Below are 16,122 nucleotides of genomic sequence, written 5' to 3' on the forward strand. Positions count from 1 at the left end.
AAAATATATAAATTTGAAATAATTGAGATAAATATTTTTTCGCCGTAAATCATATTTTGAGTACTATTATCATTATTTTTGTTTTAGAAAGTTTTCGAATTTTTCAAATTTCAGAGTTACAGTTATATATGGTGAAATATTTGAAAAATAGATCGTGACTAGCAACTATTTCTGAAATTACAGATTTAGTTAAATTGCATCGATAGTGAAGATGTTGGTTTTGTTAGAATGTTTCTGAAAGGCAAACAAATTCGTATGTTGAGTAGTGTAGTAATTTTATGCTAAAGGGCAGTACTCAGCTTCTGTAAATAAATGAGTAAATGTTCCACACATTTTATACAGTAGAAAAGATCTTTTGTTTAGTTCCTGACATTTAATTGTGAAACTTTGCAATTTTTACTATCGTTGAGATAATGAAATAATATCGATTCTTCCAGGAAAAGTAATAAATGAGGTAACGTCGACTAACGATAATAATCTTTGTATTGGCAAACAATTCGATTTTTCATTTTACTCCGTTTTCCGTTTATAAAAGTCCTGTCGACATGAGTTGCGTACCTTTTCCGGCTGTTATGAATTTTCATTAAAAACGTTTTATATTAGTAAACAAAATACGAAAATGTGCGGCTCCATCAGTTATCAGATTTTGTTATAAATGTTTTTTTATAAATTAATTTTGAAAATAGGGGTGCGTTTTATAATTAAGTGTAAATATTAATAATAAATAAAATCTGTATTAAGTCTTACCCCTTTCGAGATATATGACCCTTTCTGTTTTTCTATTGTCTCGACCTTTAACCACCAAAATTTAATAGCATCAATGCACCTCATACAGAAGCCACCGGGTCAAGTTAAAAAAATCCTTACCCAATTCTGAAATATTAAGCGAAATAGATGCAAACACACTCACAAACATCAATACATATTCACAAGGGTTTTTTTCGCCCCTTTTTGAGTTTATTTTTAGTCAAGAGGTCACAAAATGTGAAGATTTGGAAAATACTCAGAGGATCAAATTTGACACGATTCCCATACTTTCTCTTGTTATGTATACATAACAGCCGGGAAAGTAAAACAAGGAAAACAACGAACGCATTATTATTCTTCATGAAAAAGAATGATTTTTCTAAAATGCATGTTTCATAATAAACATAGAATCTGTTTTAGATTTTATTTAAAATAATTTTATCTTTGTCAATAGTTTGAGAAAGCCTCCGCAAGTGGGTGTGCACCGCACGAGGTGGACCACGTCAGGGTGGAACCAAAAGACGTTCGAAGTCAAATGGTTGGTTTAATTATGAAATCAAAAGTCACGGAAGAGATGCCCCGAACCACGTTAGAAAATATACAGTTTATGAGTTAAATTCCTGTCAACACAGTTTCGGTTATCAAAAGAATAATTAGTTATTAAAATCGAGGATTGTTTACGGAAACGAACGGATTTGATTGAAATGGTCTAAATCAACAGACTATTAACAAATGAAATAATTTAGGTCGAGTCTGTGTTTTACAATAGAAATAAACGTGAAACAATCGCGTAGGAAAGACAAGCATCTGTTTGACCCAAAATGTTTAGTGTTTATCTCTTATAAATGTTGAATTCGAACAGAACAGCCCGAACAGAAATTCTCCCGATCAAAGGATTATATATTTACCAGTAAGTCTTTTCCAATTGCTTTCTATATTTGTCATTTAGAATCTACAAAATTTTAATAATTTTTTAATTAAAATAAATACTCACACATATCTTTCACATATTTCACGAGATATATTCGGGATTACGCAAATCTTACGCTGTTTGAGTTAATTGTAAATAGAAAAAAACGGCTGGAATGACTAATCTCGATAGCAATGAGCTTCGTTCACTTTTTAAACTTTCAGAAATTTACAAGCATTAAACCAAGTGCTATAAACAATATCGTTTGTAAATAAACAAGTTCGTTCCAATAACATGATACCTTGGATTTCAGTTGTGCAAAAGTTGCAACCGTTTGGCAACAGATTGCAACGACGTTCGTTCAGACAGGATTTTGGAACAATTTTCTGAAATTTCTCGTAGTTTTGCTTATGTCACACATCTTGGATATAAAAAGCAATTCACTGTTAGCGGTTCATATTAACCCTCGGGGTGCCTGGTGGGGTCTGAGAGGCCGACTCAATTTCAAAAGTTCATAACTATTTTAATATTTTCGTTAGCGACTTAAGGTTATTAGTAGCTTCAGTTCTCTTTATGCGATTGCGATCCCCACAAAATTTTTAGTTCATCGCGCGATAGCCTGCGAACTAGACGCGGTCGAATAAGTGCCGGGCCTCACAGACCCCAGCAGGCGCTCCGCGTTGCAAAAGTGTAAGTAATATTTTTTTGTGTAAAATTCGTATTTTTTGTGTTTGCTTGATTTATAACACGTTTACGTTGTCAGTAGTTAAACGTTTAAGCAGCTATCAATCCGCGTATTATCTGATAATACGCGGATTGATTACAAGAATATGAACAAGTGAAATTTGCATACTGCGTCGATCAGCATCTGTTGCTCGGCAAACATTCCCCCCATAACAGATCGGGCCAATAGAAACCGAATTATAAGTATTAATTGAACTCGTTCCCGACAGGATTGTTATAAGATGGCATGCATGACATTCGCCTCGATCTTCTTTCTTACCCTAATCCAATTTTCGTGGGAAAAGTGTTGCGATGGTTCCTACAAACCTTCCTATTGCGGTGAGTGCGTTTTTGAATTTCGTATTAATAATTAAATAATTCTAAGCTTTTGTCAAGACAATAGGCTTTTGAATTTATTGAAATACGTGAAATTCTTGTACACGACGTTGCTGTTCTATTGTAATATTCGTGCAGTAATATTGCATTAATCTAGTAAGACATCGTCGGTAACTTTTTGTATCTTTTGTAGACGATGAAAAGAGAAAATTAGAATATTCCAACGTAAAGATTGAACCATATCCAATCAATGAAGTGCCATTTAATGTTTCGTTAGATTGGAATTTTTTAGAAACCGTGCCATGCAGTGCTTTATTCTATTTGAGTGCGGTAAAATGCGGTCAGGACAAAAACGAAACAGATAAGGAAATGTATGTTTAGAGAATTTAATTTAAGATATTTTAAATTAGAATACGATAATAAAATTAAACCAAATTATTAGCTATGTTATAACGACTGGAAAGTTGTTATAAAATTTTTCGAATTAATTCATGTATAAAAGATTAGAATGGACTTTTCAGGCCAATAACTATGAACATCGCCTACAATAAAATTAGGGAATGTATGGGTTCGGAAGCCACAGAATTTTGTAACCGAGAAAATATGTATCAGCCACAGCCAAAGTCAATTCCACCGGGACCAATGCACATCTGTATCTCACTAGGAAAAGTTCTCCAACCGGTAAGACTCGAATTCAATTAACTTCTAGCAAAAACTTTTAATATTCCGAATATATTTTTATGTAATTTCCTTTGAATGTTTAGGGATGCTACGACATCTATGTGGAATTACGAGCGAGAAAAGACAGGTTGAACGACGAGATTCTCTCTTGCTATCAATTTAAAGAACTGGAATTTAAATAAATATAAATTCTTGTTTCCAGGAATAAAGTAACTTGACACTGCAAAAATGAAAGTAATGCGTACTTCCGTTTATTTTACAAATTTCCAATCACGTGGCTTTCTAGTTCTACCTTTTGTTCTATTCGAAACAATGAAACACTTCTTCCTGGTTTGCCCCGGAATATTAATTTTATTATTTCTTCAGTTAAGCACAGTTCGTCATGCGGGGAAGAGAAACAAACTCTCACAAATACAGAACTTTTGTTATTAACTACAATCAACATATATATTAGAAAATTTCCACTAATTGATATAATAAATAATATTATGTTATTAATGTTATATTAGTAATATGACTCATTAGTAATAGGCCGAACACCAGTCACTTTGCAGAGCTTATACGGTCACGGCGAGAAACGAAAAGGATCTTTAAACTATCAGTTTATAAGTTAAAATTAAGAAACTAATCATAAAAGTCGTCAATAATCGAACTCTTTATGTACATGTGTATGTGTTTATATACACATGTAGCGTAGAGTATTCGTGTACGTACATTTATTTTCAATCCTCTGCAGTTACTTACTCTAGAGAACACATCTTAAATTAAGTTCTGTGTATTTTTATTTAAGAGTCCAGAATTTTTACGCGAAATTAGTGCATTTTTTCAGCAGAAATAAAGAATAGGCTATAGGTTGTGTTTAATGCACTTAATTAATTAGAAGTTTTATTTTGAATTGCTTTCTTATAATGATTTTATTTAACCATAAAGACATTATATAAAATGACCATTCTGCCGTCAAATCATAATATATAAAGTCTGGAAGATTTTCGTTCCTGCTAGAAATGAGAATCGTCAAGACTTTTAAATGCTCTTCTCGACTAATGAATTTTGAATATATATTTAAACAGTACAATTTCTGATATACGGGTACAATACTTGTGTTTGAAGTTCATAATTACAAATACTTTTTCAAAATTATTAGTTAAAAGCGAAAATAAATTAAATTTATCGATAGACAACTTGCTTAAAAATAAATTTTTCCTTAAAAGACTAATACTGTAAGATTATGAGAAGGAATTCTGAATTAAATATAACATTGGAGGACTTAAAATTTGATATACTGGCACTGAGAGAAGTGCCATTATTACTAGTAATTGCGCATGTTACAATATGCATAAGTGTATAGCCTAAAAAGCATTGTTTTTATTATTTACAAATTTATTACTTACGTGACACACGCACTCATAGTGTTGTCTGAATAAGATTACACCGAGTTTATTCTTTCGGTGACTGGTGACTATTCTCGGTATTTTCAGAAATCGAAAAATTTGTTAAAAAATATAATAATTGCAAATTTGTAAAGAATCTTAATTTAAAAAATATAAAAACAGCCACACATACGTTAATTGTTTGCTTTCGAAATTCAGTACGCTGCAACAATTCAGTGCATGTTTCGATTTAACTTTCAAATTACCAAACTTGGACGGTACAGCACCTTACATGGTGTAGTTTATGCAATTGAATATAATAAGATAAAATACACTGTATAGGGATAATCGCAAAGTGTTTCACTCATTGAGATTTTCACTGTACTTCACAATTTCACTTTCACCGTTCTCTTGTGTAGAGAGACCGAAGAGAAATCCGAGACTTTAGTTCTTGTCATTTCTTTCTGTTTAGTTTCTTCTGTTTTGATCACTGAACACGAAATACAATTAAATATCCCGCATGGTTTTCAATCTCTATTCACCAAACTCTTTTTCGCGTTTCTTTCATTCTTCCTATTTCCATACATTCTTTCCTCCTTTTTTCCTAACTTTGTATTATTTTTCACTTCGGCCTATTGCGCAGTCTTTTTACCTCTAATTCTTTCTTTTTTCTTCCTGTATCGTTCTTTAAAACCATTCATTTCGTATAGTGTTATAGCACGTGTTTTTTTTTGTTTTTAAATTAATCGAACAATAGATTTAATTTTATTTAATTGACAAATTTCAGTCTGTTTTACTTCTACGAGGCATTAGAATCGAAGTATGTTGGTTCTAAATCAAATATAATTTTACAGACTAGTGGCAGAAAGCACTACTTAGTCACGAAAGTTTGCGTGGAGATAACTGAAACTCTTAATCGTTTGATTTGTAATAGCATCATTATGTAACTTTATATTAATTTTTAATTTCTTAACAATAAATGTAAAGACGAACGTGCGGTATCTTTACTTTTTCCCTACTACATTCAGAATTACGATTAGTAATAATAATGCTGTGTACTAATCCAATCGATAGAAAAGAAACGACAGAGTCTATAGGAAAACAAAATCAATCTTTATACAAAAAAATCAAAGCTAGACTAAAAGTGCGGGGGAAAAAATGCGTTTTCTTTAATGTAGGGAAAATTAGTCTTGGCAGATACATATACTGCAAAAGTGAAGAGTTTTATTGTTTATATAAGACAAGAAAAGAGAAAATTCTTAAATATTTCGTAATAATTTTAATCTACAAAATCGTCATACAAGTTATTTCCCATTTCGGCTCACCCTAAACAACACACTACAACTATTAACGCAACCTTAGCATTTAGGTTGTATTCGATTATTATATGTAATCTTGATACGATTTAAAGTATACGAGAAGGTGTAAATAATTTCTATAATAGTCGATAAAATGAACGGAGCGAGTCTGTTATTTAACCTTTTAGCTAGGAAGAATGAAGACAGTCGCCAGCCAAACGGTATTGTCGATAACGTCAAACCCATGAAATTCCTTGCTGTATATTGTTCTTATGTCAGATCAACTTATCACACGTTATGATTTTAAACATCATACATTTTTAGTTTTTTAAATAGAAAAAAACACATAATTTCCACTCAGATAAGTTAAAATTGGATTGAAAGTTGTTTAAACAGCGTTATTGTTTGATTTAAATCGTGTGGCTTTCTTCTCGCCCTCGCTGCCTGTTACTCTAGACAACGAAATATTTCTTCCTTGTATGCTCTCTTATTATTTTTTATGATTTATTATCGAGTTATCAAAAAATCGATATTAACTAAATTAAATTAAAAATATAATAATATTAAGAAGAAATTAATTCCAACTTTTCTTGAAAAACAATATTACATAATTCATTATAGAAATTTAAAATTTTATTTTGAAGAGGGGTTAATATTACTAAAATTCACCAAGTGCTTGCATTTAACCAAGAAGCATGGCTTAAAAAATATGTAGTTATTAATAATAAAAATGCCAGGAATGGACAAATAATTTCGATAAATCTTTTTTAAATTAATGAATAACTGTTTTTTTGGTAAAGCATGTCAAATGTTCGCAAACGCTTGAATTTAAAAACAGCTACGACTGAAAATCAGTGTCTGAAATATTTATCTCAGATATCTCTCGAAAATTTTCAAATTATTAATGATAATCTCACAATTTTTAAATGAAAAAAATTAACTTATGTTTGGATAAACCAATTTATATAGGGTTTTGTGTATTAGAATTAAGTAAATTACATATGTTTCAAACATTTTATAACATATCTAAAAATAAATACGGTGAAAATGTGAATTTATTATATACAGATACAGATCTGCTAACGCTTCAAATTTATACAAATAATTTATATGAGGACTTCAAATCATTTCCAGATATTTTCGATTTTAGCAACTATCCAATCACACATAAATTATTTGATGTAACAAACAAAAATAAACTAGGATATTTTAAAGATGAGACGTCATCTAAACCTATAATAGAATTTTTTTCATGAAAACCGAAAATGTATTTGTATATTTTTGATAATCAAAATAAAAAACCAGCTAAAAAATTTAAAAATCTGTTGTTAAAACCTTCAACCACAAAAATATAAAGAAGTTTTATTTAATACTCAACTATTGAAAAAATCAGTACTTTGGAATTAAAAGTAAAAATCATGTTGTGACAACATATCTTCAGAATAAAATACTGCTCCACCATTTTATAACAAAAGATTTATTTCTGATAATGGTATAGATATGACATCGTCATGGTATAGATATGACCCTCAATATGGTTATATATTATTGTACAAGAAGAAACGAAATTCAAAAACTTGTTTAATACATGGTGTTTCGAGTAAAACATATCTTTGTTTAAAACAGGCTGTGAATAAAGCTGGATTATTTAAATTACCTGAGAATAAGAAATACTATTGCAAATTTTTTATACTAACTAACCAGATAACAATACTGTTATGTAATAAGAATTTTATAAAATGTGGTTGTGTTAATTGTAGTAATTAACTGTAATAATCGTTATTGTACTTTTTAAAAGAATGTTGTAACCAATAATATGTTTATAAATAAAAATTAAAAACTTTATCCTAATACTGAGCTTTTTTTATAGAATACACACACATTAGTTCACTGGAATGGGAAAAATTCTCGAGTTTATCGATGGATGAAAATAACATCAAATGTTTTTTAAAAATTTTGTTATATGGGAAGTTATAAGCCAAAAAATTGATTTAACAACCTTCTCTCTAGCACTACTACCTCTTTTATAAATGCTTACAATGATGATATAAAAATAACTACAGTCAAACCTGTTTTTATGCGGTGGATAGGGACCGCATAAAAAAAACTCATAAAAAATCGCACGAAACTTTACGAGTGGCTATAAAAAATAGTTTTCGCAACACAATTAAAAAAATATTTTTTATGCGGTCAATAGGGACCGCATAAAAAAGTCTCACAGAAAATAACTCAAAATCGTACTAAATAGAATTTATTGACAACAGATGTCAGCACTTGACTGCATTGTCGGGTCTATCGTCTGTTTTACATATTTTTGTCTAGGTGGTGTTTTGTTGACTTAAAAAATAAATTATTTCATTTTCGCGTATTCATGCAATAATATTACTATAATAAGTTTATTTAGCTATAATAAGTCAACGTGAGACATGACAAATTGCACGAGACTAGTCGCCGACTATAACGCACAAATACACTCAAACCTGTTTTTATGCGGTCTTTTTTGTGCGATTTTTTTATACGTGCAATGTGTTTTTGTGCAATTATTTTTGTGCTGTATACCAATTTGATTGAAATTCATATACCGCACACAAAAAATCACACAAAACAAATCTCACAAATAAAACATCGCACGAAAATAGACCGCATAAAAACAGGTTTGAGTGTAAAAAATCGCACAAAAAAGACCGCATAAAAACAGGTTTGACTGTACTAGTCGCCAACAAACTCTACAAAAAAATATCCATCATATAAACAGGTCACTTAAATTACTAAACCTTTTAATAAAGCTTAGCAAAAAACGTTGTTTTCTAGCTTTGTTAGAAACTGTAATAAATATTTTCTTAATAAGCCAGTGTTTAGAAGTAGTAATAGTGTTTGCAATCTCGGTATCATATTCGATTACAAACCTTTTAATCCCTCTGTTAGAGGTATCCAAACTAAATCCCTGTTTTATTTCTCGTACTTAATTAATTCTTTATGAAAAAAGTTATTTAAAAAAAACTATATAAAAACTAATCGAAAAAATGTAATTTTTTATTAAAAAACACTCCCTGCAGTGAATATAGAATATTAGATATATCCTTACTTGCAGTTTAATGCACGTACTGTACATTGCGTGACGTTAAAACTATGGATCCAATATGGCGGCTCCATAAGGAATATTGGTATCTTGACCTTGTGTTCATAGACCTTGCATCTGTTATGAGTTTTACTGTAATTCAAATTTTTTGCCCGAAATCTATGCAACACGTTACCGAATGTTTTTAAGCTAATCATTAAATTCTAATCCGGGGGTCTCTCCGACCCTATGCCCGCGGGCACCATAGCGCTCGCCGATCGTTTTACGTGTGTCCGCCTCTGTGCGACCACGATAAAAATAAAAATATTTCAGTTTTCAATAAAATGCTATGTAAAAGTTTTCTCATTTTAAATGATTAACCACACAAAAGTAGTAATCGCATCCAACACAGATAAAAGCACAATGCGAAATGCGACCGATTTCTTTTTCCCCTCGCGCCAAATCTTCGCCAACCAAATTTCCCATAGCTAAAATGAAATGAATCAATCCGTTTCTATGGTTACCGTGACAACGCAAACATTTGTCTGGAGCTCATCCAGCGTTGCCATATTTGGCCACTTTGCGCCAAATTTGGCTACTTTTTTTTAGTTTGGCGTAAAAAATATCATTTGCGCATTGGCTACTTTTTGGGCAACATAAATTTGACGTGGCTACATTTTTGGCTACATATTATTTATAAATATATTATTTGAATAAAAATGCACTTTAAAATGGTGTTTCGTCGTTTTTAATTAATTACAGACCCAAATCTAGACATTTTAATCCTTAAATAATAAAAGTAGAACAGAAATAATAATAATTTTCCTATTCCAAAGAACTTCAAAAACCACAGTTGTTTAATTTGAAAGTTGACTGACATTTCTTTATTAAACTAATATGTGCATTTTGCATATATCATAACCCTTCGTCAATTTAATTTTAGGTTTTACTGTTTTAAAAGTTATTTTAAGCGATTTTAACTTTTCCTTTTTTAAACTTTTTCTGCCCTGTGTGGCACTAAAGCCTTTTTAAGCAAGCCCATTATGGGTTCGGCCACCATACAATTGGGGCGCCAGGTGATGAGAGACGGGGCCCGACATATCCACTTGGACCACCCCGAAAAATTTCTAGGGAGTTTTCGACCCGATCGGATTCGATTCCGGGTCTCTCCAGAGGAGGTAGGCTGGAGGGATAGAGATAAAAATTTTCGATCCTCAGAACGACATTATCCTAAAATTCATTGTATCAGATGAAAATTTCTGGAATATAGTTGAAAAAAACAAATTTCCATTCTTGAAAAAAGCAGCATATAATATAAAATCGTTTTTCGGTACCACATACTTGTGTGAATTATTGTTTTCGACAATGAACATCATAAAATCAAACTACAGATCACGACTTACAGATGAACACCTTGACGATTGCTTACAAGCAGGAATAACATCATACTCTCCTAAATACGAAGCAATGGCAAATGAAATGCAATGCCAAAAATCACATTGACTTTGACATTTATATGTTTTTATAAAGAATTTTTATACTCTGTAGATTTTGTATGCATTGTTTAGTAATTACTTGTTTTATAAAAATTATTGTTAATATTCTTGTGTATGTTAAATTACATTTTTGGAATTAAATGTCTTTTGTACATTATGTGTATGTACAAAATGTCCAACTCTAAATTCACCTTGAAAAAATAAATGGTGCCTGCTGTCTGACTGGTAATCTAGAATGTACTCTTCGGTACAAAAAGATTGGGGACCCCTGTTCTAATCAATTGCTTAGTCTTTTTTAGAAAAAAACAACTGGAATTAGTTAAAATAATTATCCAAATTTGGTGGCCCAAACATTCCTATTTTATTTCGTAAACTATTTCTAAATTAAAGTCATAAGTAATTTGAGAGGAGATTCGGGAGACACATTCATCAAATTTAAATTTGACGATAATAATACTTAATAATTATTGAACAAGTAATAATTTTTACGACAAAAATTGAAATATCAGCAAATTAAAAGTAGTCTAAAAAAACTCTAAGTATTTAAGAAAAAGGAAAAAATTATTTATTTTTAAATTTTGCAAACTTTACTTCTACTAATAATTGTCGTCTCCGTTCTGGCCGACAGAAGGGACAAGGAGGAAAGAGGGTGAAGAGGAGGAATTCCACAGAGAACAAGAGATTCGGAAAAAATTGCAACCGAAAGAAGGAGTCCTGGTAGACGCATTGGAGGTAGACACCGTAAGAAGGGAATTTGGAGAAATCGGAAGAGGAAGTGCAGGAAGATTCGGAAAGGGAAGAGGCGACAAAGACAAAGTCGGAAACGGAAATAGTAAAGTGGACGAAGATGACGTTGAAGTGCGACCCGAAGTGCGTTTCGGAAGTGGATTCACAGGATAACTTCATAGAAGATGCGTTAAAATTTATAAAACGCTCCGTTGATATTTCGGCATTTTATTAAACGTTAGAATTTTACCAGAAATAAAACTTGTATAACGTTCAAATTACGTCTATTTAATTATTTTCATTTTTATTGCATTAATACAATTTCCAAAATGTATATTATATGCGAGCATATCTAATATAGTGCTAATGTAATAATTCTAAAATTAAGCGATTAAACTTGTTTTATATTTGCCACTAGGGTTTCTCCAACGGGATTCTGGCTGTTTTTTAACCCGGGAAATATCCCGTCAAATTCTTCTCATCCCAGGAAATCTCGCAAATTTCTTAACAATTCACTTTTTTCTTATTTTGTGTTAAAGTAGAGGAAATTTTGCAGATAGAAAGTATAAATAACCCATAAACTGCCAGAATACATTCGTATTTACTAATTTTAAGCCTGCTTATTAGATTTCTTTATTTGCCAAAGCCTGTAATATCTGGAATAATTGTGTTTACGCTGTCTTATTTTTTAACTATGCTCGGTAGCTTCAATAACTGCATTATGCCAGGTTGTGCAAATTGGGCAAGGATAAAAACGAGTACGAAGTATGCAAGTACAAAGTTTTTCTTCATAAACCCGATTATTCAAGCCAAACGAACTGCCGAATTATCGGGCTATAAGCTGGATGCCGCTATTAAAGCAGCCGAAGTAGACAAATCAAGCATACCAGACGGTAAAGAAATACTGTAACGCATCTCGAAAACGAACTAGAAATCTTCCAGGCTACGAGTCAAAAACACATAACATCCGTCTTCTCTTAAATACACTAAACACAATTCCACCCTAACCAATTGGATCGAAAAGAGCATTCTCGTCATCAGGACTTTTCATGGACCCGAGTGTCAACGGCCCAGAAAAATTGAATTATTATCATAAATTTTGAAAACGTTTTCATTAACAGTTAGCACTTAACGTATAGTAATAAATAGTTAATATTAATAATATAATAATGACGATAATTTATGGTATTATCTGTTTTATTGAAATCGATGTAAGGTAATTAGTGAGGTTACCTAGTTGCAATTTTAAACCCCAATTTAAAGATTCGTAATCTAGTAAATAACGGGGTCCTATTGGTCTTCAATAAGCCATAAACCCCGAAAACCTAGCTCTCCGCCCCTGCCCAAGTTTCATCAGAGCAAGGACAAAAGGAAAGTTAAAATATACTCGAATTACAAATGTGAGCATACCAATTCAAGTTTAATTTAATTAATATTCAAAAAATGAAGTGACAGTGTCACTTTGATTACAGTGATCATTCTTTAATGACATTCTGAAATTTCATATTTTTTGCTAATAATAAGTAAAGCGATTTTAAAAACGAATCAACGATTAAATTAATGAATTAAATCGTATTAATCATCATATTGTAAGTATCTGAGATAAAGAAATCATTAATTTGATTGTTAAACACACAAAATTGAAGAAAAATATGGACAAATTGTTGATCTTCGTTACTCAATTTTACATAATTTAGAAGAGCACAGAAAACAAAAATTAATGATATTAGAATATTCACAATTCAGTATTAAAAATGCTAATAAAGTAATTAATAAAATACAAAAATTACGAAACGAAAGTCAAGACAAATTACTCAGTTTGGATGTTCAACATATGTACCCAAGTATAGAATGGAATATGATAGAAAAAGGTGTAGTGAAATTACAAGTAGATAAATATTCTATTAAATTAATCAAGTATGCGTATGGTAATAGTTAATTTCTCGTTGACCAGGATTTTTATAAGCCAAAAAAATGGTATAAGTATGTGGTCAAATATGGGGCCAAAATTAGCAAAAATAGTTATGACAGATTTGTTTAAGCGAATACTTTTAATTAACATCATTAATTAAAGATATTCGCTTAGTTATAAGATACTAGCAGGTAGGCCCGGCGTTGCTCGGTCAAAAGTAACGATAGCGAAGATTACGTTATAGTCACACAAGAAAAACAGTAATTTCATCAACGAACTAAGTATTTATAAACAAAGGTCGAATTTGAAAATCGAATGTTCTAATATTGTTCGATTTTCACGACGTGTTCTGATTATATCGTTCGATTTTCATTGAATGTTCTAAAGAAGAAAGTTCGAGAAAAACCGAACTAATCTGTTTAAATTTGAAAATCGAATATGTTCTAACATATTACCCTTTTTCTTTTTTCGTTTTTTCCATTGCACGTAAATCTTGCACGTCGCTTTCTCTTGTTCTCCATCGTTACTTCACACTTCCATTGTTGACACTCCATTGTCACTTAACACTTTAGTACTTAAACTTGGTACCCTAACTGTGTACCAAATTTCAACTTTCAAATCCTAACCGTTTTAGCGAAAATTAAGATTATTACGTTACAGTCAATCTTACCCGTTTTCACAGAATGCATGAATCGGGTCCTGCCTATTTCTAGACTAAGTATAGAATTTTTAGATGGGTCAAAAATATGTTCGATTTCCCGCAAAAACGAAAAAAACGTTTTGCACGTCGCTTTCTCTTAACACTTCCATTGTTACTTGACATTCCATTGTTGACACTTCCATTGTTACTTGACACTTCTATTGTTGATGAAAGTGTTAAGACTCAATCCTGTCCCTTCCCCGTGGGGAGGAATTTCGAAAAATCCCTTCTTAGTGTGAGTTCTCGTGACGTACCCTGACGGTGTACCAAATTTCAACTTTCAACTCCTAACCGTTTGGGCCCTTCGTTGATTACTATTATTATTATTATTATTATCAATTCGTCTCGATTATATATATAGATGCAGACGATAATTTTTGATAATAAACTGATAAAAATTAAAATTTTCTTAATGTTATAAATGACACTAATGAAGACATACAGTTTGATATTAAAATAAAAGAAAATAAAAAATAAATTATTTAGACATAATTATAAATCATCATTAATTTTTTCTGATTCACTTCAATGTCAGACATAATTATAATTAATAAATTAAATAGATTTAATTTTCTAACATACAAGAAACCTTGCAATGAGAAAAACCAATTAATTACAATTCAAATAGTTTAGAAAATATTAAAACGAATAGTTATATTATGAAATTATATATATATATATATATTACAATATAAAACATAGAAAAATTAAAAATTCCAACAACAAGGAAATTTTGTAATTTAAAATAAAGTCTTTCAAACACATCTGAACTGCAATATGCACAATACATGGTGCTTCCATCATACATATAACTATAATATTTAATTACCGTGAATAAAACCGGCAGTAAATAGCCAAAACGATAATTACATCAAAATTTTACAAGAAAATTCTAAAAACAGTTTTTGTGGAATTTTCTTGTAAATCTTAAATACAGTCAAACCTGTTTTTATGCGGGGGATAGGGACCGCATTAAAAAAAACGCATTAAAAAAATCTCACGAAACTTCACGAATGGCTGTAAATAATAGTTTTCGCAACACAATTAAAAAAATAATTTTTTTATGCGGTCGACAGGGACCGCATAAAAAAAGTCTCACATAGAAAAAACTCAAAACCGTACGAAATAGAATTTATTGACAACAGATGTCAGCACTTGACTGCATCGTCTGGTCTATCGTCTGTTTTACACATTTTTGTCCAGGTGGTGTTTTGTTGACTTAAAAATAAATTATTTCATTTTTCGCATATTTATGCAATAATATTACTAGAATAAGTGCATTTATGCTATAATAACTTTATTTAGCTATAATAAGTCAACGTGAGACATGACGAATCGCACGAGACTAGTTGCCAACTATACCGCCCAAATTAAAAATTCGCATTAAAAAAATCGCACAAATAAAAATCGCACATAAAAAGAGCGCATAAAAACAGGTTTGACTGTATAAACATTTCATGTTGTATACACTATGCCCAATGGTGACCAAAGTACTCCAGGAGTACTCAAATTGATACTTGGGTTAAGCCAAGTTTCTTTTTGAAATACTGTATGTGTGTCCTGTTTGCAGTCTGTCTATTTCCCTCAGTCATCCTCCCGAAGAAGTAGACTCACGATCACTTGCGATCATTCAGGGAAAAGATTCAAATTGCGGGTAGCGGGAAAGTGAGCAGAAATTACGTATTTATAGTGAAAATTTCGCAACTTTTTCTTAGTAATTTATTCCATAAACATAGTTATTATAAGTACATTTTTTAAGTTTATTTGAAAAGTTTTATTGCAGACAAGTAAGATTCCTTTAGACTCGATATTCCTTTCAATTCCTTGACCTGATTTGTATTAGAGTACCCAAAAACAATACATTTTTAAACATGTAGTAACAAATATGCAATACCGGTAAAAACACAATATTTTCATTTTGTGTTACGTAATCAAAATGATTTATATTATATTATACAGGGTATAACTCAATTATTTTCGTCTTACGGTACTCCATCAAAAAACTTTTGCAGATCAAATTGCACTAACATATACAGCAATGTTTTTCAACCACAGTATCGCTTAAAGAGGTTTCGCGCAATTTTAAAATCGTGTTGTATAAATAGTATAAGTATTTTATAAGTATAAATGGAAGATTGTTCTCAAATGAACGTTCACGTAGTCAT

The 16,122-nt window shown here is 31.0% G+C and overlaps 1 protein-coding gene across 1 annotated transcript; it reads left to right on the forward strand.

Annotated features, from left to right (window-relative positions):
• The first annotated feature begins 2,466 nt into the window (after positions 1 to 2,466).
• LOC136980062 (uncharacterized) lies at positions 2,467 to 3,631 on the forward strand. Its single transcript, XM_067276108.1, has 4 exons — positions 2,467 to 2,719; positions 2,910 to 3,087; positions 3,238 to 3,397; positions 3,481 to 3,631. Exons 1-4 carry the CDS (start codon positions 2,623 to 2,625, stop codon positions 3,577 to 3,579), a joined length of 534 nt encoding a protein of 177 aa, XP_067132209.1. The 5' UTR covers positions 2,467 to 2,622; the 3' UTR covers positions 3,580 to 3,631.
• Positions 3,632 to 16,122: the final 12,491 nt, after the last annotated feature.

This window comes from Centruroides vittatus, unplaced genomic scaffold (assembly GCF_030686945.1).
Source record: "Centruroides vittatus isolate TY-2023 unplaced genomic scaffold, ASM3068694v2 contig_663, whole genome shotgun sequence".
NCBI classification, from domain to species: domain Eukaryota; kingdom Metazoa; phylum Arthropoda; class Arachnida; order Scorpiones; family Buthidae; genus Centruroides; species Centruroides vittatus.

Bases quoted from the DNA above. Each gene is read 5' to 3' on its own strand.
- LOC136980062 (XM_067276108.1), top strand. From the start codon at position 2,623: ATGGCATGCATGACATTCGCCTCGATCTTCTTTCTTACCCTAATCCAA. The intron at 2,720-2,909 runs GTGAGTGCGTTT...TATCTTTTGTAG, and splicing joins CTACAAACCTTCCTATTGCG to ACGATGAAAAGAGAAAATTA. The intron at 3,398-3,480 runs GTAAGACTCGAA...TTGAATGTTTAG, and splicing joins TAGGAAAAGTTCTCCAACCG to GGATGCTACGACATCTATGT.